General features: G+C 36.6%; 2 protein-coding genes across 4 annotated transcripts; both read right to left on the reverse strand.

Annotated features, from left to right (window-relative positions):
• Nucleotides 1-1091: 1091 nt before the first annotated feature.
• On the reverse strand, nucleotides 1092-8842 carry LOC121765252 (protein ARABIDILLO 1-like). Its single transcript, XM_042161326.1, has 11 exons — nucleotides 6570-8842; nucleotides 6260-6418; nucleotides 6091-6177; nucleotides 5838-5969; nucleotides 4612-4827; nucleotides 3955-4049; nucleotides 3039-3102; nucleotides 2108-2283; nucleotides 1772-1987; nucleotides 1601-1685; nucleotides 1092-1502 (listed from the first exon to the last, which is right to left on the reverse strand). The coding sequence occupies exons 1-11, from the start codon at nucleotides 7905-7907 to the stop codon at nucleotides 1323-1325; spliced, it is 2748 nt and encodes a 915-aa protein (XP_042017260.1). The 5' UTR covers nucleotides 7908-8842; the 3' UTR covers nucleotides 1092-1322.
• A 3566-nt stretch (nucleotides 8843-12408) lies between these two features.
• LOC121763252 (COP9 signalosome complex subunit 7-like) lies at nucleotides 12409-18002 on the reverse strand. Of its 3 annotated transcripts, none has more exons than XM_042159210.1 (9): nucleotides 17835-18002; nucleotides 16345-16420; nucleotides 15245-15333; nucleotides 14326-14415; nucleotides 14030-14074; nucleotides 13872-13942; nucleotides 13411-13549; nucleotides 12799-12887; nucleotides 12409-12660 (listed from the first exon to the last, which is right to left on the reverse strand). In XM_042159210.1, the coding sequence occupies exons 1-9, from the start codon at nucleotides 17991-17993 to the stop codon at nucleotides 12639-12641; spliced, it is 780 nt and encodes a 259-aa protein (XP_042015144.1). In that variant the 5' UTR covers nucleotides 17994-18002; the 3' UTR covers nucleotides 12409-12638. The 3 variants fall into 3 exon arrangements, with proteins under 3 accessions (XP_042015144.1, XP_042015147.1, XP_042015146.1); XM_042159213.1 differs by having other exon boundaries at nucleotides 12799-12904; XM_042159212.1 differs by having other exon boundaries at nucleotides 12799-12907.
• Between the last annotated feature and the right edge of the window lie 160 nt (nucleotides 18003-18162).

Here is an 18162-nt window from a genome sequence, read left to right on the forward strand (position 1 = left end):
CAAAGCATATAGTACGTTTCCATATTATTTGAATATTGTTTTCATATATGCTTATCCCCATCCTTTCACAAATTTTTTCCACAAGGTCATCGTACGAAATTGTTTCATCCAACATAATGAATCTTTTAGCAAAAGGAGGATCATACGAAATAACTGCTCCGGGAATTATCTTTCCACCCCAATATAAATTGACACACCACGTCATACTATCTGCAATAATGTAAAACACAAATAAATATGTATTATTTTTACATTCATCATTATGTAGAGTCAGCCAAAAAATTGACAAAATAATTCTATTAAATACACTACAATATGTATTATCATAACAATCCATAAAATATACTATAACATATAATAGCATAACAATTGGTCAAAATATTTCCATTAAAATATATACTATCATAATAATCCATCAAAATATTAGTGTACCCATAATAATTGGTCAAACTATTATATTAATTACACTACAATATATATTATCACAACAATCAATCAAATATTGGAAGACTAATGTTTAGAAGAATGAGTCTAAAATTTGATAGACTAACCTATTAGAAGGACTAATGGTTGAAAGAATTAGCCAAATTCAAAATATCCACGCTTAAATCCACCACCGGGTCGACCCGAGCGAAAGGTTTTTATGCGTTTGGGAAGGGTTTTCGCGTTTTGGGGAGGGAAAGTGTTTAGGGTCGCGATGTTGGGGGAGATCTGATAAGGATATGGTTCAACAGAAACACGCCGCTCAAATTGGCGTTTTTAAGAATAACACGCCAACCTCAGTGGCATTTTTATTAGTAAATACGCCTACTGCATTGGCGTTTTATTAATTAAACACGCCAACTACATTGGCGTTTTAGCTTAAAACACGCCAACTTCATTGGCGTTTTTTTCCGCCGCTGTATTTGGCGAAAATACACCTCCAATACGACGCGAAGATAAACGTCAATGAGGTTGGCGTTTTTACTAATAGAAACGCCAATGTGGTTGGCGTTTTTCCCATTTTTGGAATAGATAACAAAATGGGTACATTTACGTAATCTTTAGTGTAAAGTGCCCCATAAACCCGATTTTCCCCCAAAACTACATTATGATGCAAATATATTTCCATAGAAATCCAAAACCAGTAAAAGAGAAAATCAAAGCAAGGACAGTAGCCTTTATACAAATACAGATCCATACCAACACACTACACCATCTCATCTTCAAGATTCTAACATCCCTCTCACTCTCATCCCTCAAAAAGATACAGAAAAGAAAAACCGACGTTGTTATTACTAGTAAATGGTTATCCATGGTGGATGATTGCTGCTCCATTTTTTTCAGAGGGAGGACGACTCCGTCTGGTGCTGCTCCAGGTTTCTTAGAACGATGCGCGCAAATATTTTAGCTTCGAGTGGAGCGCCTGCAGCTGCTGCTGCTGAACGCAGCACTCGTGAAGCTCCGCTATTCTGGAGAAGGCTCACATGATGCATTGCGTTCTTGCTTCCGGGAATCGTAAACTGCCACATCAAGTTTTTAAACAAGTTCAGGTGTTGGTTGCACTCCTGAATTTTCTATTTAGAAAAAAATGAAAATCGAGAGTTGTTTGTTCGTCTACCTGAAGGAGAGCAAATGCAGCACACGACTTCAGTGTGAGGGAAGGATTTCGCAGCATGGTAACGAATCTTCCAATTTCAGATCCGCTGTGCCACCAACGAGGAAAATGTCAGAACCAAACATTGGAATCAAAGATGAGATAAAATCTTTCGAAAAGGGATTGAGAGTGCACCTGCATCTGAGATGGCCGGCTTCTTGAATGCGAGCCGATTCAGTTATCTGAGTCAGAGCAGCAGGGGCTAATGATGCGGCAGCAGCTGAAAACGCTTGAGGGTCGGAGAATGTCATGACAAAAGCTTCAATGTTCTTCATGGCCATTCTTCTTGAACCATCTAAGTTCACATTCTTGGGCATGTTTTGTGTCCCCGAAAGGGTAATTTCATCCGTTCTGCATAAGTCAAGAGCATTAAACATATTTGCTTTTATAATTTTTTTCTTTTTTATGCACCTTTTCAAATTAAAAGAGTCGAGGAAGAGAAAAATCCAGATTAAAAGTGTCGTGGCATACCTTCCATCAAACATGTAGGCCAGTGCGAGTGCAGACATGAAGCGTGCCATTTTCGATACAGAAGAAGAACAAAGATAGACAAGAGCGGGTACTCCCCCTTCCTCCACGATGCGTAGAGCATTGCCAGGATTGAAAGCAAGATTCCAGAGAGCTCCTGCAGCGGTCTCATGCACATCCTGAGAGTTAGAACACACCAATTTAGTATGAAAAATCAAGACAAGTGAGTGGTAAACGGCATCATATGGATTCATTCCTTACATAAATGGCCCAATTAAAGTAGCTATCAACCTAGGATACTTCAATACTAATGGAAAATGAATTAGCAATATCTCTGAAGGTATGGCCGGTAGTTATGAGGATTTCCATGTTCGAGATTTGAACTAATGTAACAGTTAAGAGAAGAAACGTAGTAAAGATTTAAACTGAAGTGTACAAAATAACATTTTCTTATGATGCCCATGGTGATAGAAGAAAACCTTATCATTCCAAGCACTGTGTGGAGAGGTTAATGTATATTGCCAATTTCATAGGCCAAATTAAGTTAAATAAGCATGTGACATGCAATCTCGTAACACGGACTTATGATGTTACAATCTTGAAAGAGATACATGACCATTAGGAGGTAACTCAGCACCCCAAATGATTAACGAATCCTTGTATTCTAATAAAAAAAATCAATAATTATGAATATTGTATATCAACCAAAAACTCTTTCCAATAAAAAATTCATACATAATACGCAAATCATTTTCAAATGACGGGTCTTACTAAAAATGACTAACATAAAACCTGATAAAACATGTTGACCTCATCAAGATATAAATTCAGATTATGGTTATCACTCATTCATAAAAGCAAGTCGATGTCACATTGAAAACCAATTAGACCAACAAGTATTTATTTCTCCACTGATTGTTTTTGGTAAACATACCTCGGCATCTGATCGAGCAAGCGCTATTAATGGAGGTACGCCTCCTTCACGACCAATAGCAATGCTATTACAAGGGGAAAGAGAAAAGAAAAAAAGACAAATAAGTTATGTGTGAAGAGCATATAAATAAACATTAAGTTAATTATGACACGCAATTGAACATCTGAATATGTTTGGAAGAAAAAAGAAGTAAAGAACGGATTCAGTGAACCATTGGCAGTCTTCAATACATGTGAAACTATCCAACTTGTTCCAGATTCTCACGTTGGAGTTTGGACACTTAATATTAATTCATTATGTCGAGTCAAATTGAATGAAAGCTTATACCTTATTCGTTTTACTTTTTCCGGGAGATGAAAAACCCATTTGCTCATGGAGAAGAATACCCCCATTGTTTAATAGTTGTCACTTTTCTTCCTTCTCAGTTACAATGCATTACATTTAGAGTAGTAGATGCGTGGGTTTACTTTATTCAGAATTTATGCTTAGTTGAACATGACTAATTGGCCAGAGAGTCAATGTCACTGAAAGCGGATATGGCTACAGCTGTAAAGATTCCACTGAAAGGAACATTGAGGATTTTTTCTAATTTGGGGAAGATACTTAACAACTTATGTTTAAAGTTTTTGGAAAAACGCACACAAGGTGTTGTGTACATGAGTGAGTGGGAAAATTGGCAGAAATCGGCTGGAAGCGGTGGAAATATTAAGTGGGGATTCAGTTGATCATTTAGGTCATTCAGGTTTATTTCAAATTATGCCGGAACTGATTGGCTGATGTCAAACACTTTTTCAAGTTACTTATGTCAGAATATTACAAATTACAAAAACCTTCAATTGATTGATAACCTGAGCCTACACTTATTTAATCATTAAAAGGAGAAATATCAACAAAAGAAAGTATTACGAGCACATACCTATTTGCTTCTGACACAGACAATCCCCAGAGAGCACCAGCAGCCCTCTCTTGAAGGCCATGAGGAGAGTTTGAACAGGAACTTGCTAGAGCAACCTAGAACAGGACGAAAATTTAGTAGTCAATTGAGATGAAATTTTATCTTTCCGACTAAAATGGTAAAGCAAGAAAGGGATGCATAATTGATATGAATGCATTCATTCAGCCACTTGGGAATTTGGTATCATGTGAAACAGGTACCAATATGGAAAGCTTGAAACTATGAAGAACTATGGGGGGTACACAAGATAAAATATTATAGCATCATACATAAAAGCAAAATGAGTTCAATCTAAAATATCAGGTTAAAGTTCAGGTTCAATTACAGATCCTAACAGTGACGTTTTGAAACAGTAGATTGAAGTTCACTTGGTTAAGTGAAATCTATTTCATGAACTTCGAATCAGTTTACAATTTGAATACAGCCTTTGAAAGGTTTCAATAATGTCACTACCTTACAATTTGTAGAGAAATTAACATAATGACACCACAATGAAAACTTTATAGGTTCTGCAGCTAGCTTTCACATAATACATGCATCCTCACCCCTAAAGCATTATTACGGGTTTTCCAGAAATGATTCAACAAGCCATAAGAAAACTGAAAAAAAATGCCATACCAATGCCTCAACTCCATTGGCTGAAGCAATTGCTTCTCGGTTTCTGTCATCGAATGATAAGTTCCATAAGGCACCAGCAGCTTCTTGCCTGACACCATCATTTGGTGATCGAGTAAGTTGCAAAAGAGCATCAAGAGCTCCAGATTCTTGTCCTACTGCAGAATTGTTACCATTGCTATCCCCATGGGCAGCCAAATTTGCCAATGCCCTAGCAGCCTGGACAATAGAATCAAAAGATACAAGTGAGAAGCATGCAAAAAGATCCTTTTCTGCATTGGATGGTGAATGTTTGATATTAAAGTGGCATCTGAAAAATATTTGAACGACATCTTGAGCTCACTTAAGATATAGACTAGAAATTGATACACTTCAGAAGATATGATCCATTAAGTTGCAAAGTGGAAATTAGTAGTGTTAAGATGAAGACTGGAAGGTAGAAACAGTTAAAATGAGGTTCTGGATGACCCTCATAGATTATATTGGATGGATTATGTAATACTTCCCCAATTCCCAAACAATAGGCCTAATGGGGAGCAACACAGGTTTTAACAAAAATGGTTTGAGCGTATTGTGAGTGAAGGTCTCACCTTGAAGGTAGTGTTAGTGATAATTAATAAATGTATTGTGAGTAAAAAAAAGTGGTGGGCCATGTCGTAGAAAGTGTAAATAAGTTAATATATTAAGGTAATCATGACGTGGGATAGTGTCTATAAATGGAAAATGACTAATTTTTGTGGAGGTACCAAAACAGAAAAAATGGAACTATTATTTAGCGATGGAGGGAGTAATTTTATTCGACCACAGTCCACACGTTCAAGCACAGAATACTAAGTCGTGACTGTTTAGTTAAAACCGGCAATTTGCTATTCAAGGCAAAACTAGCTAAAGATGGTTGCCGAAAGAAAAGAAAGTAAGCAAATGTGTGCAAATACTGCCATGGCATATTAAGCATGAGTTCATCGGTCATTTAAAAAGTGACTCCAGTATCAACTGAGGATTCCTTGAAACCATCCTACTAATCTAGGAGGTTCATCTAAGGAATTAGATTTGTTTGTTACTATTTTGGATACTTTTCGAAGGACGAAACAGTGCTGTAAACAGCTCACTGGGTGTACCAATCAGAATATAGCTTTGCCTAAGCAACTGTTACAACAACAGCTCAGCAAAGAATATGATTTTCAAAAAGTACCAATTACTAATGGGCATTGTATACAACACAGATCCACCTGCTCTTGCACTCCGTCGACCTTGGAATTTCGAGCTAGTGTCACCAAGGCAGGTATGCCACCGACAGAAGCAACTTCAATGCTGCATTTGTCATCTGCAGCCAAATTTGCCAGTGCACCAGCTGCACGTTCCTGAAATCAATCAAGCAATCAGCCAGAACTTAAGTATTAGTACCTAAGGCTTATGTTCCACATCAGGAGACTACAACAGCACAAACAAGTGCAAATAGGATCAAACAACTGTGGAGCATACCAAGATTCCATCACCACCAGTAGACCGTGACCACTTGGAGATAAGATCCACTAAAGCTTTTATTCCACCAGCTTCAGCAATGGCACCCTAAAAACAATACTTATATCAGAATTTGAAGAAAAAAATAAAACTTCAAATTCAAAAGAAAATCAAAAACCCAAAAGGAAACCTTGTATTCTTCACCAACAGAAAGATTCCAGAGCCCTCCTGCAGCCTCTTCGGAAACTAATTTGTTTGCAGACCTTGCAAGCTTTACAATAACACTGATACCTCCTCCCTCTGCCACAGCTTTCGCAACCTTAGCATTCACTGCTAAGTTTGCAATGGCCTACATGTAAAATAATACAACTAAAGCATGAATTTTGTGTAACAATACGATATTACCAAAAACCCCTATAAGTTGTGCCTTTTCCAAAGAAGGAAGAAAATTGTGAGCATCAATATTCTAATCCATAAAGCTCCTACACTATAAACTTTACCTTAGCAGCTTCTGACTGAAGTCCTTCACGCCATGATCGGGCAAGGTTTAGAAGAAGGCATATGCCTTCATCACGCATAACTGCTTCAGCCCGTCCAGTGTCAATATTGGTATTTTCATCATCAAGAACAACAAATGTTGCAAGAGCCGTGGCTGCCCTTTCTTGAACTTCCTCATGGGTGCTCTGCATGAAACTAAGTAGTAAACTCGTACCTTGATCAAGCCAAAATTTATCCAGACCAGGTAGATTGCTCTCAGAAATACGTAGAAGTGAATAGGAAATGACCCACTCCAGCCAATTCAAGATCTCAACTAACTTTTTATCCTTCTTAAGATTCTCTCGGTGCAGAAAAATATTCTTGTCATTCTTTTGAGTCTCGACAAATAGGTTACCGATTCCTTTAAGAATATCGGTGGAGATAGCCAGCAGCACTTTACCCCTATGGTTGTTATTAGAGATAAAGGTCGAATCCGCCTCAAGTGCCTGGCAATTTAGGGCACATATGACCTTCAAATTAATTGAGGATGAGAAGAGTCTTGAAACTATATTTGGGCTTATATCTGTTCTAGAAACATCTAACCCTATCAGGTGGGGCAGCTTACCCCAGTGTTGTGCTACCAAATTCCATTTTATATTAGTTGTTCCGGAAACTGAAAGGAAGCGAAGCGAAGCAACATTTCCCAGGGAAGTCTCATCCACCTTTCGGCAGTCAATAAACCCAATATCAGTCAAATTCGGACAATGTTTAGCTAAAGCATTGATAGCACCCGCATCCACTTCTTGAATACCTGAGATCCCAAGTTTTCTTAGCCGTGGGCAACAAATCGCAATTGCTTTAACAGCATCACAGCTGATCTTCTCACAGAAATCCGGCCCAATCTGAATGCACTCTAGTGCTTCATGACGAGCTGCAAGCACACAGAGTGTTGCATCAGTCATGCTCCTGCAATAGTCTCCATTGATCTCACGTAAATTTTTAGCTTGAAGAGCTATGATAGCATCAGCAGATTCAGGACCTCGAAACCGAAGCTTCTGAAGATTCATACACATTGGAGAAAGTGATGAAGCGGCAGCAGAATCAAATTTATGTGGCCGGAGGTCCAATTCCTTCCACAAACAAGGAGATTTACCTAGGTTCCACCATGTCCGGCAGGTTGATGACAGACTAGCCCGGTCACGATAGTCCAAGCATGAGAAAAGCTGAATTACTGTATTATCAGGTAATTTAGTCCAATCAAGCACATCTTTCACATCCAAAGCCGTGGTTTCTTCAATCTCAGGGATACCCACTTTCTCTTTGCCCCTCCTCACAACCTTCCTCCGCACTCTTCTACTCATACTTGATTTAGCCTCACCAGGAGATCTAAATACAAATCAAAAGGCAACAACAACAACAGATTCTATACACTGAATCCTGACATCTAAAGCTTGCTAATAACCAGAGAAACAGCACCCGATTCACGCCTCTTTCCTCTCGATTGATCTCAACTGTTCTACCAACAATACCACTCAGTCAAGACCAATACAGCATTCCAACAAACCACACCAACAAACCACAATGATCAATCTTGAAAAAAACACAATCTTTCACAAACTACTGACTAAGAAGCATATACTCATCAATTGGAGATGAACTCCAACCAAAACCCAAATCCTGAAACTAGTTCAATCCAAAAGTTAAGCTAGCAGGAATGCCCTAATCGTGAACTTAATCAGAGCCTATATTTGTTTGTGATTAAATGCCAGATGAAGTAGGCTGTATATCCCCAATCACAAAATGCAATTCAATTGCTTTTTCCTTCAAAACCCTTGAAAACCATTAAATCTCCTTTCTTCATCTGGGCATCAAATCTGTGGCCTCCTGAAGCGAATTGCATCCAAGAAAGTTCGTCTAAACCTACATATATATTTATTATAGAACCAGATGAAAAACAAGATACAGATGGGCACAAGACGATAGCTTTTAGTGATTGCTATAATTTATATATACACACACAGAGAGAAGAAAAAATGGGCTGAGGCTATGACAGAATTCAGGCAAGTAATAAATCAAAGATGTGAGAAAAGGCAAAGACAAAGCCTTCACTTGGTCAGCCTTCTCTCCCTCTCTCTCTCTCTCTCTCTCTCTCTCTCTCTCTCTCTCGATGGTGCGTTTGAATTGTAGGAAATCTAAAACCAGAGGCGATGAAAAGAAATTTATCTTTTGAGGTGGCATTCAATCACAGATGAGATGAATGTAATTGTAATGTAATGCCGGTTTGCATATAAAGATATCATCATAGTATTTCGTTATATACCTACACACAGCTCATTGGCTTGTGGTGTGTTTTATACTTTTATTAAACTTTTCCTAACTTTTTAAATTGCAATATCTTGACAAGCACATATTGCAGCATGTGCTACTTTTATTTATAAATGGAAAATGTGTGAAATACTAGTAAGCATGCTAAAAGAAAAAGCAACAAATGACCAAAATTGTTAGCGATTTTTGTGGGATTCAATGAAGAACCCATATTTTTATTGAAAAAATTAAATTTGATTAAGACTACATTCAACAATTATTCCTAAGCTAGAACACATTTAATTTGCATACATAACAAATAAAATTACACACATGGAGTAATTTATGGGAGTAATAGTATTTGACTTAATTATGATAGGCTTTTTACTCATGTTTTGTTGTCTTCACGCATTTTCACCATGTTTTGTTGTTTGTAGGCTAAAGAAGCTTTCGGCCAACCAAAAGAGCCTTTAGAAAAGGCATGGAAGAACATTCTCTACTGCAATCACGACGATTGTGATTGTCGTAGTTGGAACGAGAGACGTGCGACGAGCAACACTGATAATATAAGAATCAATGGAAAAAAGTTCACAAATAAAGGATAGATTCTGCAAGTACTGAGGCATTTATGTTGAAAATCCAGAGCTCATATGTGCTAGTTTCCCGCAACATTGCCCTAGGGATTTGTGATTGAATCAAAAGGAGTTTGAGTCTCATCTATTTCGGAGATAGAGGAGAAGCGCGGGGAATAAGTGGAGTAAGGAGTGATTAGGTACGAACACTAGAACTTTGCCCCTCTTCTAAAAGCAACTTCAAATGAAGTTTTTGACATAACTTGATTCTCTCTATTTACTATTCTTATTTTTTAACCCGGTGTGTGGGGCCTAAGTGCAACTCTTTTCTATTGTTTCGTCCCGTTTGAAAACTGGAACATTGTCCCACACCGATGGATTTAGGATTTTTACTCATATTTTGTTGTCTTCACTCGTTTTTGCCATGTTTTGTTGTTTATGTTGAAAAGGAAAGGATTCTTTCGAAGATGCATGTAATTTATAAAAAAAAAGAGTGAACTACATAAATGGTACATGATCTTTCACTTTCGCACATAAAAGATACATGATCTTTATTTTATATCGTTTTTAGTACCATGTGACAAAAATGATGGTGTTGGAGGTCAGGCTGGTGTTGGAGGTGTAGTTGTCTCGGCTGGTTCGAAGGATACCAAATCTGAGCGCATCGGAATTATCCCCATGAGCTGCGACCAGGTTGATTCGGCTTCCAATGACGATTCTGGAGAATCCGTTGCCGGTGGAAGAGGCTCAGATGGCTATGATGGAGATCGGAGTAGTGATAATTACGTCTCCGATGCTGGTCAGGATTCTTGTGGTTCTGTCAATATTGTTGCTCTTGGAGGTCAGTGTGTTGTTGTTGGTCAGGTTGTTGGTGTTGGAGGTCAAGGTGTTGTTGTTGGTCAGGATGTTGGTGTTGGAGGTCAGTTGTTGTTGGTCAGGTTGCTAGTGTTGTTGGTCAGGTTGCTGGTGTTGGAGGTCAGAGTGTTGTTGTTGGTCAGGATGTTGGTACCAAACATGTGATTTTTTAGTTATAGAAGATATTTTTGGAAGTTCAATTAAATAGTACCAAACATGTTATTTTCTTTCTCCCGTTCTTATTTTTTCTTCTTCTTTAGTTTCTTCTTTCTTTTTTCTTCATTTTCTTCTTTCTTTTTAGTATTTTATCTTCATTTCTTCTTTCTTTTTTCTCCTTAGTTTATGTTTCCTCTTTTTTTCTTTTCTCATCTTTTTAGTGTTTTATACATACATCTAATTGTGTTCATAATATAAATCAAGAACAAAACACCTAATTAAATTAATTATTTAACGCAACTAAATCAATTGAATATTTTTTATTAAATTATTTTATACTGAAACACCTAACTAAAAAATATTAACTCTTTATATCTTTATGAATACAATTTATTTATTAAAACTATACTGATTAGATATTAATTTAATATAAAATAATAATAATAATAATAATAATAATAACAATAATAATAATAATATAATATTATATGATCCATAATTTAAATAATTATACTATAATTATTTATTAATTACGACTAGTTTTTAGTATTATAACAATAATATTATTATAATAATTAAATATAATTATAACTATAATTATAATTAAATATATTTGGATGATATTAAAAATACATTAATTATTATTTATAACATCAAAATAATAATATAAACATTGATTAATAAAGAGTTGGGGGGGGGGGAATGAGAGAAGATAATATAATCATCACTTTTGGTACTACTTTTGTGTATGCCCAAAATATCTCCTATGACACAAATGAGAAATTTTTTTTGTTTAGAGAGCATTTTAGGGTGAAAATTGCAACATGTACCAAAAATATGATTGATAGGTACCAAAAATGATATAAAATAAAGATCAGGTACTAATTATGTGTGAAAATGAAAGATCAAGTACCATTTATGTAGTTCACTAAAAAAACTCATTTTATATCTTCATTCCACATCTTTACACTCAACTCCACATCTTTACACTTGGCTTAACCCGGCAACCCTAATGGGCTAACTTGTTTAGCCCGTTTTGTACATGGGTTGCGAAATTCCAGCCCTGACTTGCTAATTTTTCAGGCTATTAGGGCAAACCCACGGGTTTCGTGTTAGATTGACAACCCTGACCAAAAATGGAAGGTGCAAGGATAATAGTTGTGTCTGTGTATATTATTTTTATAAATGTGTATTTTCATTAAGGGGCATTGACACATGATATCATGAAACTTTCCAAAAATTTATTTTTTCGCACGAACTTTAAACCTGTCGTATAATATCTTGAACTTAAATAGTTGTTGAATTTTTCAATCGGCGACGCCGCGACAGGATCCAACTACATCTCATTTGCTATCACATCACATCAAATATTGTTACCATTGAAAAATGATAATGATGTGATTGCAGAGTCTTTAGAAGCCATATATGATTATTAATCTCATTTTAACGTAGTCGGATTTTGTAGCCAGTAGAAAAATTCAACAACTATTTAAATTCGTGATATTATATCAAATTTAACGTTTATGAAAAAAAAACAAATCTTTGAAAAGTTCAACAATTATTAATGTTCGTGATATTAGACGTCAATATTCCCTTTCACTAACAAGATTCTTTTATACTTACAATAAACTCTGTAATTGCATGTGCAAGCCTAACATAGTTGAATCTTAAAAGAGTTGCTAACAAAGATAAGTAATCACACTTTATCCATTTTATATTTGGCCAAACCTGAGACAGAAACCAACTCCCAATCTAACGATTCCAACTTATCATATGATAAACTCAAAAGCTTACTTTATTTCCAAAAACCAAAGTTACTTTGTTTACAATCATGATGTGCATATGCAATTGATCCAACCACAAATATGTGCTTTCCCAAAATGGAAGCTACTCGTGTTGATAATTTATTCAAAGTAATTAGAAAAATCAAAATTTGCAAATCACAAAACTGATATTTGGTGAATTGAAAAGACAATTAGGTCGCTATAAGAAATGAATTAATTGAATAAAAGATATCCACACATAAGTTTATGACAGCAACTGTTCTACACAATGAGAGATGTTGCAATAGGCTAATAGAAAATAACAATGGCTCCGTCTAAAAGCGAGCTGAGAAAGAATGGCACGGGGATCACCGCATCTCCACGAGCGGACCTGAATGCAAAATGGTGAGTTGCCTAGTGCCCCTCTCTCAGTTCTATCTCCTCAACCTATGGGATGTCGTCTCCTGCACATGGGTTTGAAACCAGTTGGATAGTGGAGACAGATGGTAACGAAGAATATATAACGTTCTCTAGTTGTGAAGGCTAATGAAGGTAATAACATTCATAGCAGAAGCCTGAGATAATAGAAGTACAGCGGCTACCTCTTTGGCCGGTTACGATCATTGTCATGGTCCATTACTCCACCAAGTTCAGAAAAGTTCTCTTCATGCCCTCGGGAGTCAATGGCTGCCTGCTCACAGTTTGTAACTTCTGCCACAATGTAAGTAAGACAACATCGACCAACATATCCAGAGCTCGTATACAACTACTTTGCGTAATAGAATTACACAACAAAGTTGTATACAAGATATAACATAAAAGCTTAACCTCAGTTATGCATCAAAAAGATTTACTAAGACGGGCATCCTTTGAAGTCTTATAAGAAAGATGCAAGTAATCACCACTCTTAACAACTGTTTACGTTGGCTAAAGCTGAGACAGAAGCAACTCGCAACTAATGGTTACAACTTATCATATTAGCAATCCCAGTAGGAAATTGAACACACGAGTCACATAGCATTTAAGTTAATTCAAACTCCAGTACAGAAAGACGTCACTTAACCCCAGGCATCCAGAACAAATCATATACTGTTCAAATAGGCATTCCCGTTTCTATGAAGGCTACAAGTATTGTGTCATGAACTATGAAGGAAACAACCTCATGAAACATAGAGCAGTGCATTCTTTACGAAAAAAAAGTTACTCTAACAGACCTTCATAGATAGTATCTTCTTCACTTCTTCTACCCTCTCCTCTGTCTCCTTCCTGTGCTTCTTGTCCATCTCACCCATCGTGTCTGCCCAATTGATCTTTTCTTTAATTGAGACAAGAAGGTTGTCTGATGTAGTCAGCCTATGATATAGCCAAAGAAGAGTCACATACACACTTCCAATACAAGACATAGACCACAGGTGACAAGAAATGTAAGGGACAACTATGAAGCAACCCTATCCATGCTTCAACTGATACAAATTTAAGGCACTTGCATAGAATAAGGTTGAGAAAGGTTCCGGGATTAAGAATTGTGGAGATAAGATCAGATAAAGACCAGCTTACTAAAACCTCAACAAGATACGACATTAAACCATAGGAGAATTCAAGCACTTGGAATATTAAAACTAGTACAAGAACAAATCAGCATTGAGATTTAAATCTCACAGGGAGAAACATGTACCAGTTTGCCAGAATGTCAGTCATGCTGCCTAACTGTCCGGGTCGGATATCCCTCCCAGCTGCAAATTGCACCTACAGGTCCAAAAGATGGATGATTTAACAATCCACCAATCAAACATTAAGCTACTAGATGCATGAATTATTTTATTAGAGTGAGACCTTAAAGCATCTTCGCAACTGATCCAGCTTTCCTCTAACTATCCCCTGCCATGTAAACACTAAGAACATCAGCATTGAAATTTCATCTCACCAACTTCACACTGGAAATAAGAAGCTCATACATGCTATTCAAACAGGAAGCACAAAGAAACTCACAAAGAAAAATGAAAGATGGCTAACCAAAGTGTGGAAAGGGCAGTCTCAAACAACATAATTTTTTTATTGCGGCGAGTTCATCTCAGAAATAAAGTACCATTGAGCGTACATTTTGTGGAACATAAAGCATAAACACTTACCACATACATACAATCATTGATGACAAAATCCTCCAGCTCACGAACATTTGAAACATCCAACTCCTGCATCAATGTATCGTATGGCAATACCTAGGGGAAGGGCGAATCAGAGATTTAAACAATAGCAGTTACTCCCTCCGTCCCGGCTAAGATGACACATTCCTTAGTCGGCACAGGATTTTAGGATTTGTTGGTTAAAGTGGTTAATTGGAGAGAGAAATGGTAGGGGTAAGTATTAAATGGAAAGAGAAAGAGAGTTGAATATTTAATTGAGGGGAGAAAAAAGTGGTTGGGTGTATTAATTGGAGAGAGAAAATTACCAAAAATAGAAATGTGTCACCTTGGTTGGGACAAACTTAAAAGGAAAGTGTGTCATCTTAAGTGGGACGGAGGGAGTACATAACATGAAAAACAGCCTCCAGTAAATCTCAGCAAAATATGTCATTGTCAAGCAATGAATAACAAATATTCTTAAACACACACGAAAAAATTGCATCATCTAGCATTTTCCAAAGAAAAATAGTAAAATGGGCCGGTGACAGCATATTTATACAAAAAGACCATCTTTTTAGACAGAGTAAAATTGCACCAGGAACTAGAGGTAAAAAATGAACAAGTAGAGCCAATGGACTCTTCAGAACCCTGCGCCACGTTTGTGACTTCTTTATAATAAATTATCCTCAAATTCCAAATTGACGTGAATATTTATATACATAATGACTGAGATATCAAACCACCAGGACTTTCTTCTAGATCAAACCAAAAAAAAACGTAATGTAATTAATTCAAGGATTGAGAATAATACACTAACCTAGAAGAAGTGATAACTGACAATGAAATGAGGAAGGAGATATCTATTACTAACTACAAAGTCTGTGATACCCATATACATTCACTCAGACAATGCATGACAAGCTACCTTGTCTGTCTCAGCCAGAGTAAGCACAGTCAGCTGCTTCAGCTTGAGAACTTGATCAGGAACCAATTGTGGAAGATGGCCAGCAGCATCTGCCTCATGACATAAAAATGTAAAACTGATAAGCAAAGAAAACTCCATCTATAGATATGTAAAAGGAGCACTTTATAGAGTAAGCACCATAAATTAAACATATGAAGCTCTAGCTAAATGCATCTGCCAACATTCAGTAGAAAGCTCTCCTTTTACTAAGGCATTGTATGCCCACTAGCATTTACCTCACTGATAAATGACACTATAGACCAGTTGAAGAGAAGTAACAGAAACATAGGAATGCCCAGATGCTGTTAGCTAAATCATAAGTGTATACATCTTGCAAGTAGTATTAAATTTCATTGTGCAGAGTTCTCTGGATTGTGTTTTTCAAATAACATTCAGCCTGACCGCATGGATTCTAGTGCACGTGTTTCCACATATATGCACATTTATGGAAATTTTATTTCATATTCTAACTACAGATCAGAGGCTCCTAGTTCTATAAAGAGAGGTAGGATTCCAACTGGGGAGTACTTATTTTGAAGCAGCTACCAGAATCAGGTATGACTGTAGAGTATGTAAAACAATCAAACAATGAGAATCCTTAGACAACATAGAGCAGATGAGCTCAAGCACCTGTCACCTCTTTAATTTATAGAGTATATTACTGCTTAGGCTTCCAAACGATTTCCTGTAAACGTAAACTATGGAAAAACAAAAGTACATCCATAGCGTACAAGTGTTATCATGGTGTGAGCATCCCTAACCTATGGAATACATCAAGACCATCAATACTAAAGCACCAGTAACACAAAAGATTTTGTCTGACAATCATATAAGCTCCCGGATCAAAACATAAAGGAAATTAAAAATCCAGTCTATCCAGATGATATCTGTAGCCCAATTAAGTTTAGCAAGGAAAAAGGCGATTATTGTGATCCAACATGGAGGACAGACAATAAAGTGCAATAACTTTCAGGAAGGAAACATCATAATGAAGAGATCATGCAATTTGGGTGAAATCTATAGCCATATCAAATTGGTAATATGAGGAGAATGAGTCTTACGCTTATATTCGCTCCAGGTACCGTGTGCAAACATGCGAAGCAAATCAATGAAGGCACTATTCTCAGTTCCTTCAAGCTGCACACATACATACACAGATTAAAAACTCCAAACCAAAACAAACCTTATATAGGTATTAGCAACCATGAACTCAAAAGTACATAGACTGTTACCAAGTAGAAATTACAATTATAACAAATTATTCTTTTATATCCCTTTTCACTTATGATTGATAATAATTTTTATTGGAGTCAGTGATTTTAGAAGATTCTATCTCTTAATACATCAGCCACATTTTCACTTCCTTCTTGCACCATTATTCTCTTTCAACATGATCCCTCCATCCACGAATGGTATACAACATTTGACTGGCACACATTTTAATAAAGTGGTTGGTGGATGTGTTTTTAGTGGGTAAAGGGTAACTAAGCGTCCCACTGTGTAGGCAAAATGTGTTTTTTTTGTAAATAAGTGATGTTTATAAGGTTGAGATATGTACTAAAATGGAAAATATTGTATACTTTTTGTGGACATCAAAATTAGAAATTGCTGTATACTTTTCATGGACGGAGGGAGTATATTTTTGTCAAACTACTATTCAAATTTATTTTGTGGATGAAGGCTAATATCTTCTCAACAAGTGCCCATATCACCGGAAACAACATTACATGATAAACTAAAAAGGTTAACTTTTATTCATTTATCATTGTAAATATAAGAATTTATGCATCAAAGAAATAGACACTTCCAAAATACATATGTGCATATCCAGGAGAGCAAATATGACACAAATTATACTACGCAGTTAGAGATTTTGTAAGTGGTAGACAAGATGATGCCGTGATTCCATCCTTCCTCCAGATCTATGCATTAGAGGTGATAAAGACTTTGCTTTGGGAGAGACAGCTCGACTTACCATCTAACCTTGCCTCCACAAACACATGACTATACACTAATATACTTTTTTTTTCCAACCAAGACCCCTCCCCCGCCCAAAAACAGATAAAGAAAACACAAGCAATTTCATCCATATCATAACTCTTAAAAATCACAGCTTTTACTGCAGTTTAATCAGCAAGCAAGACCCATGGCATTGTTCAAACTCCGCAAAAGAGCACATTTCTCCACCATTTTATAATAACAAACCCCACTATTAACTTACATTATGAATATCATATATGGGCCCAACTCTCCTTCCTATCAACTCCTAGCAACAATTTGCAAGACACGAGACAATTCCACAAAGCACAAAAGGAGCAGTGCAACAAATTACAAGAAAATTTTGACAAACTAACACAAAGTCATATTCTGCAACTACTTCGTCATTAAAAAAACATTAAAAATGCAAAAAATCAAGAAAAAACTAACCTTGAACCCCACTAAACCAAAATAATAATAAGCGAAACCTTTCAAACCTCAGTAGCAAAACTAAAAATTAAATCTTCAATGGAGACTGGAAAGCACCACTACTTCTAAAAGAAGCTATACATACCTCGAGAACACTGGGAACTGAGAGAATCTCGGAGAAAGCAAAAAGGGAGGGGTGCGAGGTGGCCTCAACGACGACGTTTGCTAGTGCCGAGCCCTTCAGAGTCGAAGCCTTCTTCACAAAATAGTCTATGTGCTCCGCCTGCCTTTCTTCAATGTCCATTTTTCAAATTCCACTGATTCAATGAAATTGGTTGATTCTTTACTCGAAAACAATGAGAATCTAGGGTTCGAGGGATCAAAGTTCGGGATTTCGGGATTTGGAGATGGGTTTAATGGATTTAGATGCCCCCTCTTTTTGTAGTAGAATATGTAATGAATTTTTTTCAGCC

Source organism: Salvia splendens, chromosome 14, assembly GCF_004379255.2.
Source record: "Salvia splendens isolate huo1 chromosome 14, SspV2, whole genome shotgun sequence".
Classification (NCBI taxonomy): Eukaryota; Viridiplantae; Streptophyta; class Magnoliopsida; order Lamiales; family Lamiaceae; genus Salvia; species Salvia splendens.

Coding starts and splice junctions, on each gene's coding strand:
- LOC121765252 (XM_042161326.1), bottom strand. CDS start 7,907: ATGAGTAGAAGAGTGCGGAGGAAGGTTGTGAGGAGGGGCAAAGAGAAA. Junction 2,284..3,038: donor TTGCTCGATCAGATGCCGAG/GTATGTTTACCA, acceptor TCTAACTCTCAG/GATGTGCATGAGACCGCTGC. Junction 1,988..2,107: donor GCCTACATGTTTGATGGAAG/GTATGCCACGAC, acceptor TGACTTATGCAG/AACGGATGAAATTACCCTTT.
- LOC121763252 (XM_042159210.1), bottom strand. CDS start 17,993: ATGGACATTGAAGAAAGGCAGGCGGAGCACATAGACTATTTTGTGAAG. Junction 15,334..16,344: donor TACCTGGAGCGAATATAAGC/GTAAGACTCATT, acceptor GTCATGAGGCAG/ATGCTGCTGGCCATCTTCCA. Junction 12,888..13,410: donor AGAAGATACTATCTATGAAG/GTCTGTTAGAGT, acceptor AACTGTGAGCAG/GCAGCCATTGACTCCCGAGG.